The 23,864-nt window shown below is 41.0% G+C and overlaps 1 protein-coding gene across 1 annotated transcript in view; it reads right to left on the bottom strand.

Moving 5' to 3' along the window:
• LOC148374127 (voltage-dependent T-type calcium channel subunit alpha-1I-like) overlaps positions 1–23,864 on the bottom strand; it is a 229,772-nt gene that overhangs the window by 11,419 nt on the left and 194,489 nt on the right. Inside the window, exons 21-32 of the mRNA XM_088332864.1 lie at positions 22,590–22,768; positions 22,258–22,384; positions 21,961–22,086; positions 21,792–21,881; positions 17,091–17,283; positions 16,603–16,754; positions 12,143–12,252; positions 11,412–11,545; positions 11,226–11,296; positions 6,784–6,862; positions 4,806–4,927; positions 2,071–2,493 (exon numbers count right to left, since the gene is read on the bottom strand). Of these exons, the coding sequence (XP_088188990.1) occupies positions 2,071–2,493; positions 4,806–4,927; positions 6,784–6,862; positions 11,226–11,296; positions 11,412–11,545; positions 12,143–12,252; positions 16,603–16,754; positions 17,091–17,283; positions 21,792–21,881; positions 21,961–22,086; positions 22,258–22,384; positions 22,590–22,768 (1,806 nt within the window). The remainder of the gene's footprint in view (positions 1–2,070; positions 2,494–4,805; positions 4,928–6,783; positions 6,863–11,225; positions 11,297–11,411; positions 11,546–12,142; positions 12,253–16,602; positions 16,755–17,090; positions 17,284–21,791; positions 21,882–21,960; positions 22,087–22,257; positions 22,385–22,589; positions 22,769–23,864) is intronic.

The following is a 23,864-nucleotide window of genomic DNA, read 5'->3' on the forward strand; positions in this document are numbered from 1 at the left end:
TGCGATGTGCTACAAAGAGCTTATGTGGAGCTTCTCTTATGGTTCCCGCCGCTAAAAGTCCAATTAGGGACCCGTTTAAGACAATGTATGTTAGACTTGTTTGACCTGAGAAGCCATCATTAATTTACCAATCTCGATTAATCATATTTCTGAGATTTTGTTCTCACAGACATGCAAGTTCATATCCTTAAAGTTTTATTTTCTCGCAAATTTGCCCGTTTTCAAGCTATTTCTTGTAAATTTGTGAATATGTTTTACAATAATTAAAATGTATCAATAAAGCCCCCACTATTCACATCCTCTGTATTTTCTCTTTCAGCACTTACTATCTTTTTTTTAGTTGTTTTAGTCTGGATCTGAAAGTCCTACAGGATCTACACCAGTTTACTCTTTTATCTTTAGGGTGTCTGGACCCTGGACCCAGTCCATATTCAGTACAGATGATTCCGTACACCGGGGATGGCCAAATCTCTAACCTCTAGAGCCAAATGTCCTGCATGTTTTGAAGATTCTCTGCTCCAATGCAGGCCGATCATCTGGATCATTATTAAGCTCCCACACTCCTTCCTAACAAACTGAAAATTTGAATCACCTGAGTTGGAGAAAAGAAACCTCCCAAACATGCAAAACTTGCGGGTCTCAAAAACTGGGGTTGGCCAACACTGCTGTACACTAGGGTGGTCCTTAATGGGGGTCGAAATTTTTTTTTGAAATATTGAGCTCTGACCCCCCGCATATGTTCTTATATCGATAAAAACACACTGTGTGCAATTTTGAACAATTTGGATAATATTTAGAGGTAGCTCAACGACTTTGAAATTTCCCAAAATGGTAAAATTTTGGCAATTTTCGAGAAAAAACGGAAATCTTAACCCTATGTGTACGGCGTTTTAGAACATCCAATTTCAGTCCATTGCTTATAATTGTAACACAAGAAAAGTTACAAGTAACTTTGTACACTAGGTCTGATATAATGTGCGAAAAATCCTTATTTTTCATACCAAAATTTCAGAGGCCTTGAGCGACCTCTAAATATCCTTTGATTTTGATGAAACTTTGCCTAATTACGTTTTGTATATATTGGAACATATTCAAGGGGTCAGAGCATGAAATTTTAAAAGTCGAAAAATAAGGACCACCCTACTGTACACTTTGCCCGCTACCTGGTTATTCTGTTCCATATACTCTGTGCCAGGGGTCTCTAACCCTTTTCAAGCTGAGAGCTACATTTTGTTACTAATTAGCGCAGAGGGCACCAAGTTAATATGCATTTCTAAGATAACAACTTGTGATTTTATTAGTTTGTTTTTGCTATGTTATTATCAGATGAATTATTAGAAGTAAGGTTAAATACACTTTGGCAACCACTAACAAAGTAATTTGACTAAAAACTCACAATGACCTAGCACTGGTAAGCTGTTTTCAGAACAGGTCTGTGGGTACGTTAGGATAGATGGAAAGATAGATAGATAGATAGATAGATAGATAGATAGATAGATAGATAGATAGATAGATAGATAGATAGATAGATAGATAGATAGATAGATAGATAGATAGATAGATAGATAGATAGCAATATGTCTGCCATCCATAAATCAACAAATATCCTCTCTACCGATCATGAAAGGTTCAGTAAAATACACTTTAGACATAATAAAAATAGTGACTAGTACAAATAGGCCACAGTCTTAAAAGCTGGTTATTGATTTATTGGAAGGAAAGGTAAAAGTCTCTTTTAGACGTTAATACAATTTTAGATTCCCTATCTAGTTTTATTTAATCCATTTCACCTGATTGGCTGATACATTAGACCAGATCTGCAGAGAATACAGGAGCTTTCAGGTATTAATTTTATTTTGCTTGTAGACGATATTGCTTTCTTTTTATTTCCACAAAACAACGTAACAGGTCCAAGTTACAGAGCAAACCATGTGATTAAAGATATTGTTAAAAAAATAAGGATATCGTTGTGGATTTTAAAAAGAAAGGCTGACTATAAAGGAAATGATATTAAATTTTAGCCAACGGGCAGAGACACACATATTCACACACATACACAAAATGTCTCACCTCATGTGCTGGCGAGTACAAAGGCCGGTTGACGTCAGCAGCATTGTAGAGCATCCTTCCGCCTGTCGTTTTTTCGCCACGCTTTCCTCCATCCATCGTACGGGAGTCAGTACCGGGGGTGGACTCAGCTGCAGGCACGCCTTTCTCCAAGCCTCCGCCTCCGCAACCGGGGGCGCCCATGCAACAGAGGGTGCCCTGGGCCAGCTCCAGCTCAATTTCTGCATCCATCTCCGCCTCCTCTTGGGCCTCCTTGTTGGAGTCGTCCAGGTGCTTCATCAGCACGGCCACCACCACATTGATGAGCACGAACTGGGCGGTGAGCACGAAGGAGACAAAGTACATGGGCGAGATAAACTGAAGGCTCGGGTTGCAGGCGTAGTCCAAGTCAGTGGCATGATCTGGTGGACATTCCCGCAACGTGTCCTGAACACAAACAATAAAAACCACGAATAGGACATATTTCAGACCATCTGCAAATTCACTTTTGGTCGATGGATATTTTGATGGTTATTTTAAACCACATGTGCCAAACTCATGGCCCACGGGCCAAATGTGGCCTGCCACATCGTTTTACGTGGCCTACGAGAGCTTAAAATGTCTGAGCATCTAAGAATAAACAGAGCGGTATCTCACAGGCTCTTGTGATTTTGTCTTTAATGCTATTATTAAAACGGTGAAAGTAGAAAAGTACATTCTCAAATACAGTCCAAATGTCAACCGGAACCCACAAAAAGATAAAAAAAGGAAAAATTTGTTCAAGTGATTATAAGAACTTCACATACTTGCACACGCAACAAAATGAGCTGCAATGATGATTTTTGACAGAAAATGGAGCCAGCAAGTAGAATATTTTGAAAGTTACATACACCACTTTTTAATATATTTTTGAAAATACCCTTGAAATGTTAGTCTATTTTTTAATTAGAAAAATGCATTGGACTTAACAACACACACTAAATTTGACAAATTAAGTTTGAGAGAGCACAACGGATTGGGGCATTTTGTTCAAAACAAGCCAGAAAGTATAATCGGAAGAAACATTTGAGCAAAGCACTGTACTTAACAGGACCAAAATGTGGCAGGGAGCACATCATTTGTAAAAATATTCTCACAGTAATCACTTAAGTGACTTGTTGTGGTGAGCTTTCGAGAGACATATATCAAGAATTGTTTTGTTTGTCTGATGAAAAAGGCTGTAAATGGTCTGAATTTATAAAGCGCTTTTCTAGTCACTGACCTCCCAAAGTGCTTTACAATTTGCATCACATTTACCCGTTCACACACAGATAGCAGTGTCAGCAATGCAAGGTAACCACCTGCTTATCGAAACATTAATGATTCAGTGTCTTGCCCAAGGACGCTTTGACATATAACACGGAGAAACCAGATATTGAACCTGCGACCTCTTTATCCCAAAACAAGTGCTTTACCTCCTGAGCTACTCCCGCCCCTAGTAAATTATTTAACGTTTGTTATTTTGTTATCCCGACAATAAAAACTGCCGATAATTTATTTGTTTCTGTTACGTAAAAATGGAAGAATGATAAGTAAAAATGTGTTATTGAGTTCTTACTGGTGAACACCTGCAAATAGGTTTGCTGATTATGGGTTGTTCGTTATCTTGACTATTATTGTGCACAGTCCTTCATTATGTTGGCTCACTGTTGTTCATTGCTTTGGCCGTTGTTTTGTGCTGTTGTTTTTTTTTAACTATTATGCGCTATTTACATCATTGTCAGTATCGGCCAATAATTTTTCCGTTGTTTGATTTCCACACGCCTTAGGGCTGGTATGTTTTTATAATTTAGGAGATACAATAAAAGACAGGACCTTTTGGAAAAGGTTGGAATTTTCTCATCTAAGGGTTTTGTACAGACCTATCCAGATCTCCTTGCAAGCTCAAAATCCATTGATGTCTTCTCTCCTTATTTTAAGTGTCTACTGAACTATAAACTTGTCACAAGAAAGATAAACTTCCAGATATCACATTAATCCCTCAGATTTGCTCGTTACATTAAAGAGAAACAATTGTTGTCATTTTCTCCAGAAACTAATGTGACTGTTATGTAATTTCGCTATTATTTTTAATTAATGGTAGGTTTTGTTGACAATGGAATCACGATGCGATAAAAAAGTGAAAATGGGATGCAAACAAGCTTGATTTTTTATGTTTCTCTAAAACTTTGACATCAACACTTGTGCTAGGTAAAATAAAGAGTTAAAGGCTAACACTTCACTGTTTGTGTGATATATGTGTTGGTGGGACAGAGGAACTGATGATATACAAATTTAGTTTGCGGACATCTATTATTGTTATTTCAAATATAACAATCATTTAACCTTTACTGAAGAAACCCTGCCATACTTTTTTTTGCCTCTCATTTCTCCGCAGCCCACTACAGAAGTTGTCTTGCTCCACGTGGCTGATGAGTGCAGGAAGGGAGGATAGCTTCAGGAGGTGTGTGCGTTCAAAGCTAATTAGTGTACTGTGTGCGTACACAATGAGCTACATTCACTTCCCTTCCCATCAGAGCGGAAATTTGTGTCGCCGTTCGCTGAGCCGGCACATTTTTTTCCAGCGGACGTCACGATTAAGGCACAGGATAGTTTGTCTTTTGTCTCTCTTGGGGCATCTTGTCGCTACTTGCTTGGATGACTTAGATTCAGTCTTTTAGGACGCAGTGTAATCTGTCCATCTGCAACGGAAGGGGTGAACGTGCAGAAACGAAACGCACCTTCATGATGCCGTTCCAGTTGTCGCCCGTAGAGACTTGAAACAAAGTTAGGAAGGCCATGCCAAAGTTCTCAAAGGTAGCGTGACGACTCATGCCTTCGCAGGGGTAGTCTTGATTGCAAACTGCAGATGAGAGAAGAGCACACAGCAGAAGAGATGATGTAACTAAGGGGGTTGAATACAGTGTGATGTCACAAGAGATAATTTGAGGAGATTCGGCCTGCTGCTCTTCATAAGAATTGGCTCCCCTTGAAAAGGACTTCACAGTTTCTAACTTGCCTTGAAGTCTGTTTTGTGATTAATAGCGACGAATCCTGTTGTCCTGCTCGCCCTTGAGCTTGAAACCCAAAATAATCTTAAACATGACCTCAAGAGAGACACCGTTTGGCAGCGCTGCACGACAGGAGTTTCACAAGATGAAGAGTACGGTATATGTTCCGGTAGAAATGTGGCATTTAAGGACACCACTTGTTTCAGTGTACCGGGGAGTGGGTTGATTCCCACTTGGCCAACCGCGAGAGAACTAATGAAAAGACTTGAAGCAAGAAGAGGAAATATGTTGCCTGAAATGAGATTCAATCAGGTTTTCACCGTACCGGCTGGATTTGCTTTACCGCCTGCGTGAAAAACACACAAGCTGCACTTTATCTGGAGCAATTAGACTTAAGGGATGACAGCCTTCATTTTTATGTGGTAGTGTAGAGAATAGTTCATTTCTGGTGAAGCTCAGAAGAAATTTGAAATGTCCCCTTCTGTGACATTGTATTAAATTCAACTCAGGCTACAAAGTTACTAATTGAATTTTTGAATATTCAACTGTAAAATGTAACCCCTGAGAAAACAGTTAGAAAAAGTAAAATAAAAAAATAAAATATTTTGCGGTTAAATTTGCTCAGAAACACCTTGTAAGAAAAAAAATGATCATATAACAAACGAAAATCTTTTGTCAACTGTCCACAGACAAAAACTGCAGCGCTATGGTCACGTCGCAAGATCATCCCGACTGGCCAAGATTATTCTCTAGGGCACAGTTCAAGGGGGCAGGACAAGAGCAAGACCGAAAAATAACTAGGCCTACATTATCAAGGAATAGACTGGTGCAAACATTGCCACGGCCCAAAACAGGTCAGGAACCATCAAGAGTAAAGAAATTTGTCCAGGGTTGCGTCCTTAGTGGTGACCCCACAATCCAGGTGGTTAATGGATCCGTAAGCCATGTACTGTGGTAACTCAACTATCTAGTGAAGTAAACTTTTTTAAATAGCAAAGAGCGATTGATAAGCTTCCTGTTTCAATAAAGTTTTGATAAAAAAAAAAAACCCATCCCTCCGCTGCAAGCAGAGACAAACAGGAGACCACACATATGAGCAAACGCACGCTAGCATAGATAAACTACAGAACCTGCGGACATCATAGAAGGTTAGTTTTGACTCCACCCGGTGACAGTGGAAAGGACGAAGAAGATTCATTTTTGGGGTTTTGTTCCCTTTTTTTCTCCTCCCTTGTAGTTTTTTAGTAATATGAACTTGCTTATGGTCACACGGTGTATTGTAACATTTTAAACTAATGAGATTTCCTTTAGATATTTAACGTCTCTGTATCATTGTTTACCAGTTTAGCAGTTATTGTACCTGCCTTGGCGCGACAAGTAGCCGCCATTTGATGTTCCGTACTCTACACATAGCTGCAGTTGGCTCAACATTGTCTTGGTTCATCATTTAAAAGACTGAATATATTTCTTCTGCTCGTCTTTTCCAAATGTAATGCCATTTTTTTTTAAATATAAATTGTATTATTGTGTAATTTAAATTCTGCTTTGACTTATACGAACCTAGATTTAGGTTCATTCTGTACATGAAAGTAAATTTTGCAACTAATGCTAGGTATATTTACGGAAAGACTAGATGACCGGTCATTAAATTGAAGTAAAACAGGGTAATCAAATCAAAATGAACCAAACTTCAAAAAATGGAACTCACCAAGTTCTCCAAATAGCTCCACTCCTAAGGCGGCGTAGATGAAAAACAGTAGCATGAAGAGCAGACCCAGGTTACCCACCTGAAACACAAAAACATTATAGAACTTCAACAAAGCGCTTCGTCCCTAAAACTCATTCCCTGCATATTGGAACAGGACACACGCAATCAGCAGCTCTTTTAATATTAGTGTAAGACTTTTAAAACAACGAGAAGTAGATTTTTACATATAGATAGATAGATAGATAGATAGATAGATAGATAGATAGATAGATAGATAGATAGATAGATAGATAGATAGATAGATAGATAGATAGATAGATAGATAGATAGATAGATAGATAGATAGATAGATAGATAGATAGATAGATAGATAGATAGATAGATAGATAGATAGATAGATACTTTATTCATCCCCAAAGGGAAATTCTAGCAAAGTTAGTCTGTGGGGCTAATAACACATTCACTTAAGTCTTTGGGCCAAAAACAAATGGCTTCTTTCTGCCCAGTCTGGAGACCGCTGTAAATATTTTTGTGTATTTATCCTGATATTCTTTTTATCTCATTTTTTTTATGGTTTATCTCATTTACCCTGCAGTGCCGTGTCTATGTCACAACGTTGCTATAAATTAAAATTAAAATAATACTAATCTATTCTAAAAGTGGTTGTGGATTGAATGATGGAAGCATTCTGTGAGCTTTTAAGGGAGTTTGTGAGACACATTCTGGACTGTGCAGTCACTAAACCTGCGCCGGCTAAGGGAAAGCCCATGGTTTCTTAGACTGCAGTTCAACGCTATCACCTATTGTAACACTCTTCAACTGACCCTAAAAAATGCACATGAGCCTACCTATAAATAACAGAAAACGAGAAATACTCAGTAGAAGTGTTTAATTAGCCAGTTTTAATTAACTCCATGTGCACCCTTGGGACGAAGCAAAAGGTTCTCGTGTTAATGAGTAGAGATCAATTAAAAAAAGATATAAGGCAGCTGTAACCTCTTTTTATACTGATGCTGACCACTTAAAACAAATCTTGTGTTAGTTTTGTCTTACTCAGGATGATCTGCAGACCCAATTATGTTTGTTGTCCTCAAAAGAGTAGTGAGTTTTTGAAACTATTTGTGAACATCGACATTGTGAAAAACCCTTTAGATCAATCAATGCATATCATGCAGGGTTTCAAATTTAGTTTTTAGCAGACTGATATTCTGTTAAGGTTTGCGTTGTCATGCAACAACTTATTCAGTTGGCATGTACGGTATTTCAGCTTTCGTTGGCATATACATGACTCTTAACAATTTACCCCTCTGTTACAGGGACACAGTGTAAAATTTGAGCTCTAGATGTCACTGTATTGTGTAGTGCAACCAAAAATGAGTGCTACATAGCACAAAAAGGAAAATAAACTATGGAGACACAAAGTGACCAAACTGCACCATTTGTTCTTTTTGTCTGTCGATAGTATGCATAGCAGCAAGATGGCAGACAATCATATCAGTTCCCTCGTGGTGGGGCTCATGATATTCAAAATAAATAGACATTTTATGACAGCAATGCTTTCAAAAATGAAATTATATATAATAGTTCATATGGTTTTGCTTATTTTTCAGATCAATATTGTTTTATTTTAATCGAGTGAATTTTTTGGGGGTACCACTAGGATGTGCTGAATTATACAAAATGTCCCTTTAAATTTCATGACAAACTACAATAAACCTAGATGAGCTTTAGTGTAGCTAGTTCAACCTTTGACACTATGTTATTTCTGCCCGGCCGCTACTATTTATGATTATTGCACACCTTCAGTACTACCTGTGGCTGCCATTTTTTTTTCAATCGTTTAAAATACGTGTTGCAGATGTTGTAGATAGTGTGTTTACTGTCGATCTGATAGCGCGCATTTTTATTTTAAAGCATGGAAATATTCTGGTTCAACAATAGTAGTTCCTCTTGTTGTAGTAGCTGTCTTACAATTTATTTCATGCTGCTTTTTGAAAATACTCAAATACAGATTTGTCACTTCTGCCATGGATCTTCGTTTGTGTTTAAATGCAAAATATATTTGTGCATGTTTTGAGTTCAGACAGATTTTTATTAATCTTGTATTTGCCTTATTCTTAAATACTTTAGAAGAGTTGGTGTTTGTTTACATGGGTTTCTCTGTCAGTTTTACCACCGCAACTGTAAACAAAAAAAAGGAAAGTTGACTGTGAGGGCCGCCGTTTCAATGACAAGTAAAAAGTGAAGTGTTTTTTACTGAAATCTGAAACAACTGCGTCTGCCTGATTTGCCAAGAGACTCTGGTTGTTCTCAAAGAATATCATATCAAGAGGCACTGCCAGACGAAACATGCTGACTACAAAAAGCTAACTGTAAACGAACGCTGTGAAAGGAGGAAACAGCTGGAATCTGTTGAAACGGCAAAGCAGTGCATTTTCACGAGACCCCATGAGTCAAATGTATCTGCTACAAAGGTGAGCTATGGTATATTGACACTGATCGCCAAGCACTGCAAACTTTTCACGGCGGGTACATATATTAGAGACTGTGCAAAGAATGCCAGGCTAAATAGTCCGCCCTCACACATTTTCAGCTTACTAAATTTGGTCTACTTTCTGAAAGGTTTGGACACCCCTGCCTTTGTTGAAAAATTGATTTGGGTAAGAGTTTTCATCAATCACATTACTCTTTGTCTAAGATCAAGTTTGAATGTTTTTAACATGGTGGATTCTTTAAAGGGGTGCGTTAATGTCATTATTTTGCAAATAGTTGTATCTTTGTTATCTTTTTGGTGTTTTGTCACCTTCTAGGCTGGAGTTGTGTCCATACAATAATAAAAAAGAAGCAAATTTTGACAAAAGTTGCTACTTTGGTTTTGTGTCTTTTTGATATAGATGTTACTTCTGAAAATGTGTGTCGAAAAGGTATACCTTGAATATTTGAGGAAACCTTGATCAGGAGTCCGCCCGCAGGGTACAGAGGCCGAAGCTCTCATAAACATAACCCATGCCCCTGTTGAGCTCATTAGCAGCTGGTCACACTCTATGTAACTTTATGATCAGCTACAACAGAGAATGTAAATCAGGCCTTTTTAAATGTTTGCAAAAAAGAGCTTTTTAAAGATCCTGTACAGCAGGAATTTGATGACTTTTGCCTGTATACAACAAATAAGGGTGAATTGAGGTATGAATAAATACTTGTCGACTTATAGGATTTGGTCGTAAAGTGATACATCAGTATTCGAGCGACAATGCATTTGGACAATTTAGAGGAAATGTTGCGTCTGTATTTAGATAAAAAAAAAAAAAACAGAATTCTAACAAACCAGATCACAACCGAGTGAGAGCAGCCATTTTGGCCATTTATTATGAGATGTCTTTTTCCCCCCGCTTTTTCTTCCACAAAATAATTACTCAATATTTCAAAAAAAAAAAATCTCTACCATTTTTATCAAAAGTTATGATTTTTTAAAATATATCCAAACCAAATACTCGGTCGCGAGAGAGCAGTGTTGGGTTTGTAAAGTGTAATAAGTTGGTTCAGGTGTAAAACTGTATTTAGAATAAACCTTTCAACACATTAGGGTTAGCTATACCTCTTAGATATGTTGTTTCTTTCAAATCAATTTGATGATGAAACCGCTCTTTCCTTACATATGAGTATTGTTCAGGATTGCAGAATTTGTGAGTCGCGTGAAACAGAAGGTCTCAGACTGTTTGTTTTAACTCTTTTGTTGTGATTGGCTCGCTCTCTAAGTATTACAGTATTTCATCGAATAGTTTGGTGTGAATTATTTTCTTGAAAAAAAGTTCTTAATGCCTTTGTCACCTTGGATTTGTTATTATTAAGCGCACCATTGCGGACACTGTGTAAAAAGGTTATGCAAATATAGTTTGGCCAAGTGGATTTATTGAAAAAACTATAAAAAATCTATCCGACAAACAGGTACGTTTACTATGTGTGTAGTGTGTAGAGTATTGTATTTTTTGCAAATGGAATTCAAGCATTTGATACGTTTTAAGGTAAAACCTTTAAATCTCCCACCCCATCGACCACCCCGTGATAACATGACATTTTGGAGATATGAATATGATTTTTAGTAGGTTGAGTTTTGAACATTTTAGCAACTCAGGGTTGGCAGGTATGAATAGAGAACCTCATATGTATGAAACGATAATGCATTGCTTGGCCTAGAAAAGTGAGTAGAAAAGTCTCCCGGGAATGGTTAAGAGACTTAAGTCAAGGACACCAAGGATTTTGGCACACCAGACTTGGTTTAAGGCACCCTGAGGGATTTTTACACAAACACTGGAGTGACATTGTCAGATTGTGAGGCATGAGTGAGTCATCAATTAAAGTTGCTAGCTCACAGTCAGTAAAGTGAGTGTGGGATAACATGAAAGGGATTCTTTGAGAGCGTGCACATGTGTGAGTGCGCGTACCTGAGGCAGGGCTTGGACTACCGTATCCAACAATGCTCTCATCCCTGTTGCCATCTTCAGCAGCTTCAGGACTGCATGGTTGTATTGGAGGGAAATTCACTCATTAAAGGCGTTCACGTACAAACGATGTCTTTAATACTAGCTATAAAGGATCACGCCTGCTTTCAGATCGACGAACACTCGTACCTCGCGCGATCCTCAGTACTCTCATGATCCTGATAATTGTCGGGTTGATGGGCAAAGCAGCGCTGATCTCAATCTCCTCCAGTGTGATGCCCATCACAGACAGAAGCACAATGGCAAGGTCCAGCTGATTCCATCTGACATCAAGCACACACACAAGCTCATTTTTTACATGTATATGAGAAGTGTGCATACTGCCTGCGGTCAAACTTTCGTAGCATTTTTTATTGTTAAGAAAATACAAAACTTTACTTTATGTGTGTTAATTTGATCAACCCCTTCTACTCAGTTGTGATAAAATGTTTTATTCTGGTTAGCTAGTTATGGTGCATTTAAAGGTCATTATAGTGAGGTTTCAAGCTCGGTCAAAGTCAACTATTAGTACAGTACTATCTATCTTAGTTTTAATGTGATGGCAAAGCCTATCATATCAAATCCAAATTATTTTGGTAGAAACCAACCTCAGCAGGAAAAGCATGCCTTTCTTAAGCAAAGCATCTGGCATTCCGCACTGGATTTGAGGGGCATTCAAAACTCAGACTCATAATTGGAACATTTAAATAACACTTTCGTCTGAAGGTTTGGTTTTATATTTATTTGATATGCAAGTACTTTTTATAATCCTATGTTTCATATTAGCCTGATCCAATCTTAATAAAGTTTGTGACGACTATCCAAATATTTACTTGAATAAATCTCATCACGTGCGCACAATGGACAAATTCACATCACACCTGTCCTTGAAGAAGCGACGGAAGCCAAAGGCGATTAGCTTGAGAATGGATTCCAGCACAAAAGTGGAGGTGAAGAAATAATTGCAGTACTTCAGGGCCAGATCTAGAGACTGGGAAAATACAGCCAAAAGGCAAATGTTTGAATGAGTGTGAGTCTTTGCAGCTTCTGCTGAAGGACTATCAGCAGCGCTAAGCCGAGGGGGAGCTGTTATAGAATGGTCCCCCTTGTTTGCACAGTAAAATACATGCTGGCCTGAGGTGTGAACACAGCATCAACTACGCTTTCATAAAAAAATGCAAATATCCACATTAATCACTCATAAAAAAGAACGAGGTACTGTTATAATTATTATGCAACCACGTAGATATTCACATTTCTTTCCAAAACAATTGTTCAAGGTCACTTTGCTTCAAAATCACGTTATAAAACAACAATAAACCCCAAGATTGCCCATTTCTTTTCCTGGTCCAAACAATGTATCTTTTCTCAAAGTAAAAAAAAAAAAAAATAAGTTGGGAACTACAATGTCAAAGGAATATATTGCAAACATCTAATATATTATATTTAAATATTTTTTATGTATGATAAATATACCCATCTATCTCAGCCAATAGCTCCACTTAAAATGATTGCATTGGTTCTCATGAAACAATATAAAACCCAACATGGCACCTATTTACTCACAGCAAGACAGACGCTGTAGAATGAAAAGAAAGATAACTTGTGTAAACAAGTTTATTTATTTACAAAGGAAGCAAAACTATTATTCCAGCATCATTCTTAGTTCTTTCCCCACAGTAAATATAATGTTGCCTATCATACAAGGCAGAAAAGGAACTAGAGCCGAAATGGGCAAAACAAGATCAGTCTAACACAAAAAACGTGTTTTTTTCTTTCGCCCATACAAAATGTTTTATATGGCGTACGCAATTTGAAATAATTTAAAAAAGGGATAAAATACGGGAAAACATACAAATTTACAGGTATGAATAGAACATACATTCTTAATGGGACTACTGCAAATATGTAAATACGAGTTGAAAAAACAAACATTTTTGAGAAAGTCAGATACAAGACTGCTAATTATACTTTTCACCTGTGCTGGTTTATGGACTACTTGATTCAGCTGGGGGTCGAAAATACATGGAGATGGCCAAACTATTAGGCAGATTTATACTAAAGAGCAAAAATACACACACGCAAATGCACAAAAAAGGAGCAAGGATAAAATACTAAAACAGTTTGGGATCAGATAAACTGAGCTCCTAGAAAAAAAGGGAAATATTGTACGATCATATTCACTTCATGACTTACAACTACAACTGACAGACAAATACATTTGAGCTTTTAAATATAGAAAACACTGATCCCATTTTGTTGCGCAAGTGTGACTTACTTCTTTCACTGATTATATTCAAACTCATTTTCAACATTATACCTGCCTGATTAAAGTCAAAGAAACTCTTTCCTCTCCCTTTTTGTTTTTACTTCAAATCTACCAGTTATCTTCGGGAAGCTTTCACAGGGTTAGAGGAATCTCATTGTTGAAAACGATCCATCAGGAGAAGAGTATGCAACAGGACAGTAAATATCAAGTACTAAAGGAAAAGAAAGACTGCCAATGTATTCCCCTTTAAAAAGCGAGTTAAAAAGAAATAAAAGACATCATCGGCATCATTGTGAGTGCCGATAGTCAGTCTTTTGTCATAGCTCGCTGCTGGCAGAACATGCACATCAGCGGAGACGACAGACAGGACCTGAGATTATCAATAGCAATCGATAGCAAGACATTGCTTGGATTTGGGAAACCAAATGTCTCCTTTTCTTCGTTAGACTCCACCAGAGATGGTATGATTCACAAAGGATGAAAACCCGATGTAGACGAGTTCTGGCCAGGCTTTTTACTTCTCTTCTGGGAAAATTCCTTTATCCCTTGGACAATTGGAAATTTCAGTGATTCGAGTGGCGAGCTACCCAAAACCAACTCATTATAGAGCTCTACATCAAGGTCTGGTAGTGATTGGATTATTCATTTTATCTTGACTGTGATCCCTTGAACTTTGAGAAACCAGTGATACCCATGGATTAAATATTCTCTGAATTGGAATCATCAGAATTGTGTTTACTTTGCTTCTTTAATAAACCCTTTAGTCATTCATTTGAACTGAACGTTTTAAGTGTATTATTGTGTGACATTCAATTTCGACAAGAAAGAGACCAAGGTTGATTCCAAAACAGCATCAATGAACATAAGTATAAATTTTACAACGAAATTAGAGTAGACGACCTATCATTACACAGAAATGGAAACAAAACAGGGTAATTAAACAAAGATTAAACATACTCAGAACTTTGCACTCAACGCCTTTAATCAAGTACTACTACGGCCACTGTCATAAAAAAATTTTTAGCAATGTATTTGATTACGTGCATTAAAAAACTCAAAATGCAAGTTTTTTTTTTTTTGCAAGACATTTGATAAATATTATTAGTAGAATACATGACATAAATAGCAAATACAGAAAAAATCACATTAAAAAGGATGCTAATAATGACATTACAATTTTAGAAATGTTTTATGATTTATTTATTTTTTCCCAGAAGGGGACCAACAAAGGGACACCTCGAACAAGAGTGGCACCATTTTCTTTTTTACTTGTACTGCTTTTTTTTTTTTCAACATTTTGTTCAGCGAGCCGGATTAAAAAGCTTAATGAGCCGTTTTTGGGCTGTGCTGTAGATTTCCCACTTCTGCTCTATATGCAGGCTTGTGCGTGTGTGCATTGTTGGTGTCAGAAGGTCATAGTATAGAACACCATAATAGTAAAGGAGACCATAATAACATTAATGGGTGAAGGCACTTAGGGATCAAGTGTTGGTGCCTGGATTGTATTCAAAGTCCAGGTACTATCATCTCATGTGGTTTGTCCTGGGCAAGTACATCCTGGTGGCACCTATCCCTCTCCAGACCGTTTTTTTGGTTTGGTGATCACTCCAACATAACGTACAGTCAGTATTGGGGGACATAACGTCACTAACTTCCGTTTTTCTGATGATATTGCCGGACTGGCCGGAACTCACAGATCTGGTCAATCTGATCTGGTCAATCGCTGGACAAAACATCAACCCAGTATGGATTAGAAATCAGCACAAAAGACAAAACAAAAGTGATAACCAACAACCCCCAAGGTAAAGCCACACACATCACCATCAACCACCAAGAGCTTGAAACTGTCACCGAATTTCAATATCTTGAAACTGTCATTTCAGAAGTGGGGTCAGATCCAGAAATCATGGCAAGGATACCTCAAACCACAGCCGCACTTGCCAGACTTAAACTTATCTGGAGGGACAAGAACATAGAGAAAGTAAAGATCAGACTACTGCAAGTGCTGGTTACTTCCACCTTCCTCTACGCTTGCAGTATATGGACTCTCACAGCAAAGTTTGAAAGGAAAATCCACACCATGGAGATGCAATCTTACAGGAAATTTTTAGGCATCAGCTACATAGTCTTTGTCACAAACAAAACGGTGTACAACACCATCAGAGGGCACACTGGACCCCACCAGAACTGTTGGCAACTGTGCGCTGATGAAAGCTGCAGTGGTATGGTCACGTCGCAACATCTTAAGAAGTGGCCAAGAGCAGTCTCCAAGGCATATTACAAGGGGGCAGCAGGAGGGAAAGAAAAAAGAACTAGGCCAACAACATCAGGGATTGAACTAGTACCAACTTTGCCACAAAACAAAAACATGCCAGGAACCATCAACAGTGGAGAAAGCTTTCCTGAGTTACATCCTCAGTGGTGCCCTGACAACCCAGGTTAAGAGATCCGAGAACGTGAACCATAAACTATCATCTCGTGCGTGCCAAATATAAAAATTGTATACATGTTTGAGACCGTTTGGCCTTTTGGTGCAGAGAGCCTTTTGGTTGTGAAAAGATGGTACTCACTGAAGTTCAGAAAACAGACATTTGTAACACATCCTGAAGCATGTGACTGATTATGGCAGATTTCCCTGATACTTTTCACATTATGAAGAGGTAGAGAAAAGGAAATACCAAGCTGTGGCCCTGTTTTTACAGAAAAACAAAATCATTTATAACGAGAAACGGTAAGGTTTGGAATATTTCCAACCAATGTCAGCTGCCTGATTGTATTAACTTGGTGTCAAGTGACTAATTATCAGTCTTTTATTCTATGGGCTCGATAACTGTGATGTCATATTTGGCCATGATCAGTCGGCTAACTACCAGGCCAATATTTATCATGCATCCCTTATTAACAAGGAATTCAAAATAACACTGAAACATCCTCTTTATCAAGAAAACGCTTGTTAAATTGACACAATTTGGCTAAAACGAAAAAAAAAAAAGAACCAAAGGTGGAAGCAGTGCAATCCACAATGAGGACATCAACGGTAGACCACACTCTCCTATATAAATCATGTCTTACGTGCGGTTGATTGAAGTGCTCCAGGGACATCGTGATGACGTTGATGCAGATGATAAAGGTGATGATGAGGTCCAGGTAGTGGTTAGTGCAAAGAGTGTGGATCATCAGCCGCACGCTGCTGTAGCTGGCATAGTAGGGAAGCTTTTGAGCTTCTGCAAGTGTAGAGACACAATTAATTCAGATTGTACACAAGATAGCTGAGTCATTTGGGTTTGAGAGAAATTAAACACAATGATAATGATGCATATAAATTTTTAGCTGCATCATATATTTTGCTCAGAATTTACACCCGGTTGACAAGGTTGAAACTGTAGAGCTAATTTAGTGCCAGCTTAAAAGTTTTTTTTGGCACTCCACTGAATTATTTTCTATTTCTGCTTGCTCATGCCAATAAAGGACACAAAAAACATGCTTTCCTCACCAAAACGTTGTGATTTATACGCAGTATAACCTTCCTTTGAATTTCTATTAAATAATTTCAGTCTTACTTCTTCTCTTTTTTTCCATGCGGCGCTGACGTTTCTCCTCACGCCTTTTGGCCTCCTCCACCTCCTGGTGCTGGCGGCACTTGTGGAAGTTCTCCACCACAACACCCACAAACATGTTAAGGACGAAGAAGCTGACGATGAGGAGGAATGAGATGAAATAGAGCAGCATCCACGGGTTGTTGTTGGTCACCGGCTTCAGGGTGGACACGAAGAGGGTGGAGACTTGATTACTTGTATTAGATTTTAAATACAGATTGAAAAAAGTGAAACTAAAAGTACCGTAAATTCCGGACTATAAGCCGCTACTTTTTTCCCAAACTTTCAACCCTGCTGCTTATTCAGTGATCCTGCCAATTTGTGTAATTTTTCTTACGGCCGCCAGCGGCGCTCGAGTACAAAAGGTAAGATTTAGACCGGTGGAATATTTGCGCCAAGGGAGACTGCAACTTCTTGGCTTGATTGATTATTGCTCCAGCGAAGGTCGGGGGGGTCCCGTCCCTGTGCGTTGAGCCGACCAGATGGACCAGGTTTTTCCAATGCTGGCGGTCTTGTGCCAGCTGTTCTGCATCCTCTACAGCAACTCCGTGTTGTTGGAGGTCGCCCGCAACGACGTTGAGCCATCAAGTGCGGGGTTTCCCTCATGGTCGTCTCCAGCCTGTGGCCTTTGGGTCAAACTGGAGAATGGCTTGTGTCGGATGGTCTGGTGGTAGACGAAGGACATGGCCAAACCAGCGGGTGCGGCGTTGTGCGACCAAAGAAGATGCTCGGGGCTGGCACGTGCGGGCTCTGAGCTCTTTATTGGAGACTCGCTGGGGCCACCTGATGTTCTCGATGGTTCTGAGAGCCCTGCCATCCAAACCGTCGATTCTTGTGGCCAGGGTGTCGTTCAGGGGCCATGTTTCTGAGCCATATAGCAGGATAGAGAGTACGGCGAGGTTGTAAATGCGGAGCTTCGTCTTGCGTGCAATGGTCTGGTGCCGCCAGAGTGGTTTCCAGAGAGACTGCAGAGCAGATGCTGCCAGGGCTCTTCTGCGGAGAATCTCTGGTTTTAAGTCCCCATTGTCTTTCACCATGGACCCCAGATACACAAAGCTCTTGACAGGCTCTGCGATGTCGCTACCAATTTGGATGGGAGGTGGATCTGGTCCATCACCGACATACATGAACTTGGTTTTCGTCCAACTCACTTGGAGGCCAAGCCGCGCTGTCTCTTCGCTGTAAATGCCCAGAGCGTCTCTCAGCTGGCTGTAGGAAGTGCTGAGCATGATGGTGTCGTCAGCATACTCCAGGTCAGTCAGGTGGTAGTTGCCGAAAGACACTCCGGGGATGTGCTCACTAACCCTGAACATCAGATGGTCGATAATGCAATTAAAAAGGCCGGGAGCAGCCACGCAGCCTTGACGAACGCCGCTGGATATAGTAAAACAGTCGGAGTCAATGCCGTTGATACGGACACAGCTCTCTGCGTTGCTGTAGAGCAGCTTGAACAGGGCTATGATCTTGGGTGGTGCACCGAGAGCTTGGAGGATGTTCCACAGTGAAGAGTGGCAGACGGTGTCAAAGGCGGCCTTCAGATCAATGAATCCGATATACAGATGGCGATCTTTACGGAATTCACGGGTCTTGTCTATCAGCAAACGGACGGCAGAGATGTGGTCCGTTGTGGAGCGGTTGGGCATAAAGCCATCCTGCTGGGGACGGCGGCAGCTTCTGATTGCTGGAAGGGCACGGCTGAGCAAGATCCAGGTAAAGACCTTGCCCGGGATGGAGAGTAAGGTTATACCTCTGTGGTTTCCACAGACAAGCCGGTCACCCTTGCATTTCCAGAAGGGCATGATGACTCCTCTGGTCCAGTCGGTGGGCAGCTGCTCCGATTCCCACACCTGATGGAATAGGCAGGTTAGCCACTCCACCATGCCATCACCGCCGGCCTTGAGCATCTCGCCGGTAATGGCACAGATGCCGGGGGCTTTCTTGGTGTTCAGCTTCTTCAGAGCAGCTCTCACTTTCTCGGGTTTTACAGGGTCTGTGCAGCAGGCGTCGCTAGGAGGTGCCGTGTTTGCAGCCACTAGGTGGGTGGGATCAGACGGGATGGTGCTGTGCTGCAAGAGGAGGCTAAAGTGCTCCTTCCAGCACGCGAGGCTGTTGGCTTCTGTCATGATGAGGTTGCCGTCTGAGTCTTTTACCAGGGCTGTCTTCATGTGTGGGCCGCTACGGGCTTGGCGTAGTAGACTGAATACGCGGCTCATGTTGTTGTTGTTGGCCGCGGACTCAAGCTGTTGGGCTTCTGCCTGCCAAAACCTCTCCCTATCTTCAGCGATGGCCACATTGCGCAGGCGGTTCAGTCTCCGATACTCTGTGAGGTCGCCTCGGAGCCGGGCCTCACGCCGCTGGTCTATGATGTTGAGGGCTTTCTCGGGGAGGATCGCGGGCGTCCGAGGACATTGTGAGCAGACTGGAGGACACTTTCCTTGAAGGCCGCCCAGTCTGTCAGCTTTTCAGGAGCCAGGGCATCGAGAGTGCGGCGGATGGAGCAACTGAAGTCTCTGGCGATGTTGGGGTAGCTGAGTCGGGGCGAGGCAGAGTCTTGTGCTGGTTGGCTCGGAGCTTTAGCTTGAGCTGGGCCACCAGCAGACGATGGTCTGTGTTGCCAAGCTGTGCTCCTCTGAACACCCGGCAGTTGGTTACAAATGACTTCCAGCGTTGTGATATCAGGATGTGGTCCAATGCCTTCCTGGTTCTGCCATCTGGGCTGTACAATGTCCAGTGATGGATGCGTTTCCGGGGAAACCAGGTGTCAGCAACACAGAGGTTGTTTTGGTGGCAGAGGAGGAGGAGGCGGTTGCCATTGTCGTTTGTTGTGCTGTCAACGAAGGTGGTGCCGACAGGTGAGCCGGGGGACCGATCATTGCTGGATAGAGTGGCGTTGGCATCAGTGAGGATGATGGTGACGTCGTGTGGTGGGGCTTGGTCGACAGCCTGGTGGAGTTGGTCAAAGAACGCGTCCTTCGCATCCTCATCAGCGACATCGGTGGGGGCGTAGGCGACGATCATCTGTCATCTTGCCGTGATGGTGGAGTAAGCGAGCATACAGTAGTCTGTCGCTTATGGGTGTCCAGCTTATGAGGGACCTTCGGAGGGCTTTTGGAATGGCAAGAGCCACACCGTAAAGGCCGGTCCGACTCTCGGGGCCACTCCAGATGTAGCAATGGTTGCCAGCTGTTGTTTCACCATTGCCTTGCCATCGTACTTCACAGAGCCCTGCCAGGGTGATGTTATAGCGACAGAGCTCTCGGGACAGCACGGTGGCAGCTCCGGGGCGAAGGAGTGTCTGGACATTCCAGGTGGCGACACGGGTCTCACGACGAAGGTCGATCCGTACTCGTTGGTCGGGGGCAGGCTGGGGTCCGTTACCGTGTTGGTCAGTCCGGCTTCTTTCTCTGGTCAGTTTCATAACAAAGGGGGATTCTCCTGGGTGAGTTGTTAGCCCTCCGCAGCATAGTCGGTTGGTGGGGCTGCCACCTCACAGTGTACCGACACGCTGGGGTCTTTGTTTGTCTGGAACCTACCCCGGCGACCGGCCCGCCATGGGTGACCCTACCAGGAGCAAACTCCCGACGGTATCGCTCTCCAGGGTCACTGGAACACGCAAGCCCCCTCGCCGCATCAAGGCGAGACCCATCCGAGATGCATAGATTAAATTAGCGTAAACATACGCTCATCATGCAAAATGCAAAAAGAAAGGCACATGACGCAGCTTTCAAGCTAAAAGCAATCGAGTAGTCCGGACGGTTTACCGTGATTTTTACAAGTACGGTATGTTCTTTGTACCAGACCCGTTAACTGTGTTGTGAGCGCGTTGCTAGCGTGCTTTGGAATAAGGGAGCGTGGGACAACGTCTATATGACAAAGTTTCTCTCCGACACCGAGGAAGACGACTTTGATGGCTTCAGTTCTAAGGAGGAAGATGAGGACGGTTTACCGTGATTTTTACAAGTACGGTATGTTTTTTTTACCAGACCCGTTTACTGTGTTGCGAGCGTGTTGCTACCCTTAACTGCCTTGTCACAGGCACCGTTTGGGATGAAAGTTATATCATTATTATTAAAGCTTTGAAAACTCTCTCAGTGTACCGTCTTTCTGTGTAAATATATGTAACTCATGTATAATATGTATTTGCAACTGTATATTTTTGTAATGTATTTATTTGTATATATTTTAGACACTAATTCTGATATGTTTTGCACGGGCGAATGAAAAAGGAGGGGCGGAACAAACGGGGGGTGACGGGAAGTGGCGTAAAGGTGAGGAACAGACAGATCTGTTTTTGGACGTGGCGGACAATAGTGGATATATATTTTTCTCACCCTTACCTTTGGAAATATACACTTTTTTCCTTGGATTATTTTCAACGGTACCCGGACTCTGCAGGTCTGCATCAAACCTTAAGTACCGGTATCATTTTGCGTTCATTTTGCCGGCTGTGATTTTTGGACTGTGTAATTTAATGAAGGACATTTAGTTTCAATCGCGGGACTTAAAGTCGGGTTTGGGTTCGCATGCAGCGTATATACAGGTGCGGCTTGTGTAGGTACAAAATCGGTTTTCCTCTTAAAATGTGGTGGGTGCGGCTTATAATCAGGTGGGCTCTCTAGTCCGGAATTTACGGTAATGTCCTTTTTTTAACTTTTGAATGTTTACCTGTTCGTCAACACCGACGGCATCTAGACCATGGTACATGATGTTGACCCAACCGTCTTTAGAGGCCAGTACAAACAAGGACATTAGGGCCTAAGCAATAGTGGAAGAAAAACGTAACAATGAAATGAGTCATCTTCTCTATATTCTGTACACACAAAACAGCACTAACCTGCCCCAAGTTGTCAAAATTGTACTTATGATGAACCCACTTCAAGTTGGCTTCTAGGCAATCAGATTTGTTGGTGATGTTTTTAACATCAGGCCCTAAGCAGTAGAAGAACTTGCCTTTGAAAAGCTGTTGGAAAACAAACCAAAACAAATGGGACTTGGATAATTAAGATGGATCTCCATCCACAAATGATTAGCAACTAAATAAGTAAATAAGTTATTTTATTTCTAAATCAGTGGTAATTTGACAAAAGCCTAAACCAATGATCATGCTTAAATGTCTAAAAATGCAGCATACCTGGACACCAAGGATACCAAAGATGATGAAAAAAGCACAGCAGATGAGGACAATGTTGCCGATGGGTTTAAGTGAGGTAATGAGGGTCTCAACCACCAACTTTAGACCCGGAGCCCTGCTGATCACCCTGAGGAGTGGAACATGTATTTACATTGGGAGGAATACAATTGCATGGAATTTGTAAAAGAAAATTGTAGATCTACATTGAAATTTGCCTCTATGCTTTTTAAATGTCATCACGAAAATGGTCAAAAACCACCCTGCTTCATTGATTATGCTACATTACATCATCAAGCTATCTAATGAAAAACACACACTATCTTTGGCTGCACCTGAGCGGACGCAATGTCCTGAGCAGACGAAGGACTCTGAGCACACCCAGGATCTTCGCCCCACCCGCCATTGACACCACAATGTCAATTAAAGACACAAAAACCAGGAAGCCATCCAGAATGTTCCAGCTGCTCCGCAAATATGCCTGTTCCCCCATGTATAGTCCCATGGAAACCACCTGGAGACGAGACAAGAGAAGGAAGGTGAAACAGTTTCTTATAGGACACAAACAAAGCTCGGTCGTTGCTAACAAGTTGTTTTACTCTTTCGTCTTCACTCGTCAAACATCAAAACAGCACAAAGGCAAATAAAAACTTCAGAATGAAGGCGTCTGCAAAACGATCATCAAACAACTGCAGGCAGGCAGCAGTGTCGAATTTTCGCACATCCATCTTATAACTATACACCGGAAGACAGATTCTGTATTGAGCTTTGAAATAGAAGAAGTTAGGCACATACTCAGTAAAAATAGTGAGTGAGATGTCACAGGTATTGAGTAGTGAACCAGGGATTGGATTGAGTGTTAACCGTTTATCCCATCAAGAATGTTTGGGCATTTGTAAACACAGAACTTACTCATCAAACATTTGACAGAGCTGAACATATTTGGAGGTTTTTACAAGCATTCAATTTGTAATGCACATCCTCTCATCTGGGTAAGTTGAGGCCTACTTGAGAGAAAGTGTCTGCAATGTGTCACCGGCCACTCAAACGACATCTAACCAATCGTTCACACTCATATACAATGACAATCTATAGTCTTTAATTAAGCAATGAGCAATAAGGTATTTTTGGAGTCTGGTGCAACTCATGGTAGGATTAGCTCAGGGCAGCTTTGGACGATTGTCGCCTGAAGAAGAATCATGCTGCTCAGCAAAAAAAAAAAGAGGCGACCGTGTGGTGTGGTGCCATACTACAGACAGCTACAGTGTAAAGTAACCTGCAATAATGGAGAAAAACCTGGAGGGAGCATGGAAAATCTACACTGGAAAGATGGAACTGGAAGTCCCCTCAACCTCAGAAAAGGAGCAGAATTCTCTTGCATCTATTACCGTTAGAAGAAACTAAACCAGGGATAAGCAAACTATGACCTGCGGGCCATATTCGACCTTTTGAATTCGGGCTGCCAAATGTTACAAATACAAGGTGTTCCAAAATTCTAGGGCACATTTTGGCATTGAATATCTCAGAAACTATAAAGGATATAAAACACTTCTGGTAAATTTACAAAGCTTGTAATCTCAATTTTGACATGCCATGTTCAAATATGTTCA

Source organism: Urocampus carinirostris, chromosome 1, assembly GCF_059441175.1.
Source record: "Urocampus carinirostris isolate Australia breed hairy pipefish chromosome 1, RoL_Ucar_1.0, whole genome shotgun sequence".
In the NCBI taxonomy this organism is placed as follows: Eukaryota; Metazoa; Chordata; class Actinopteri; order Syngnathiformes; family Syngnathidae; genus Urocampus; species Urocampus carinirostris.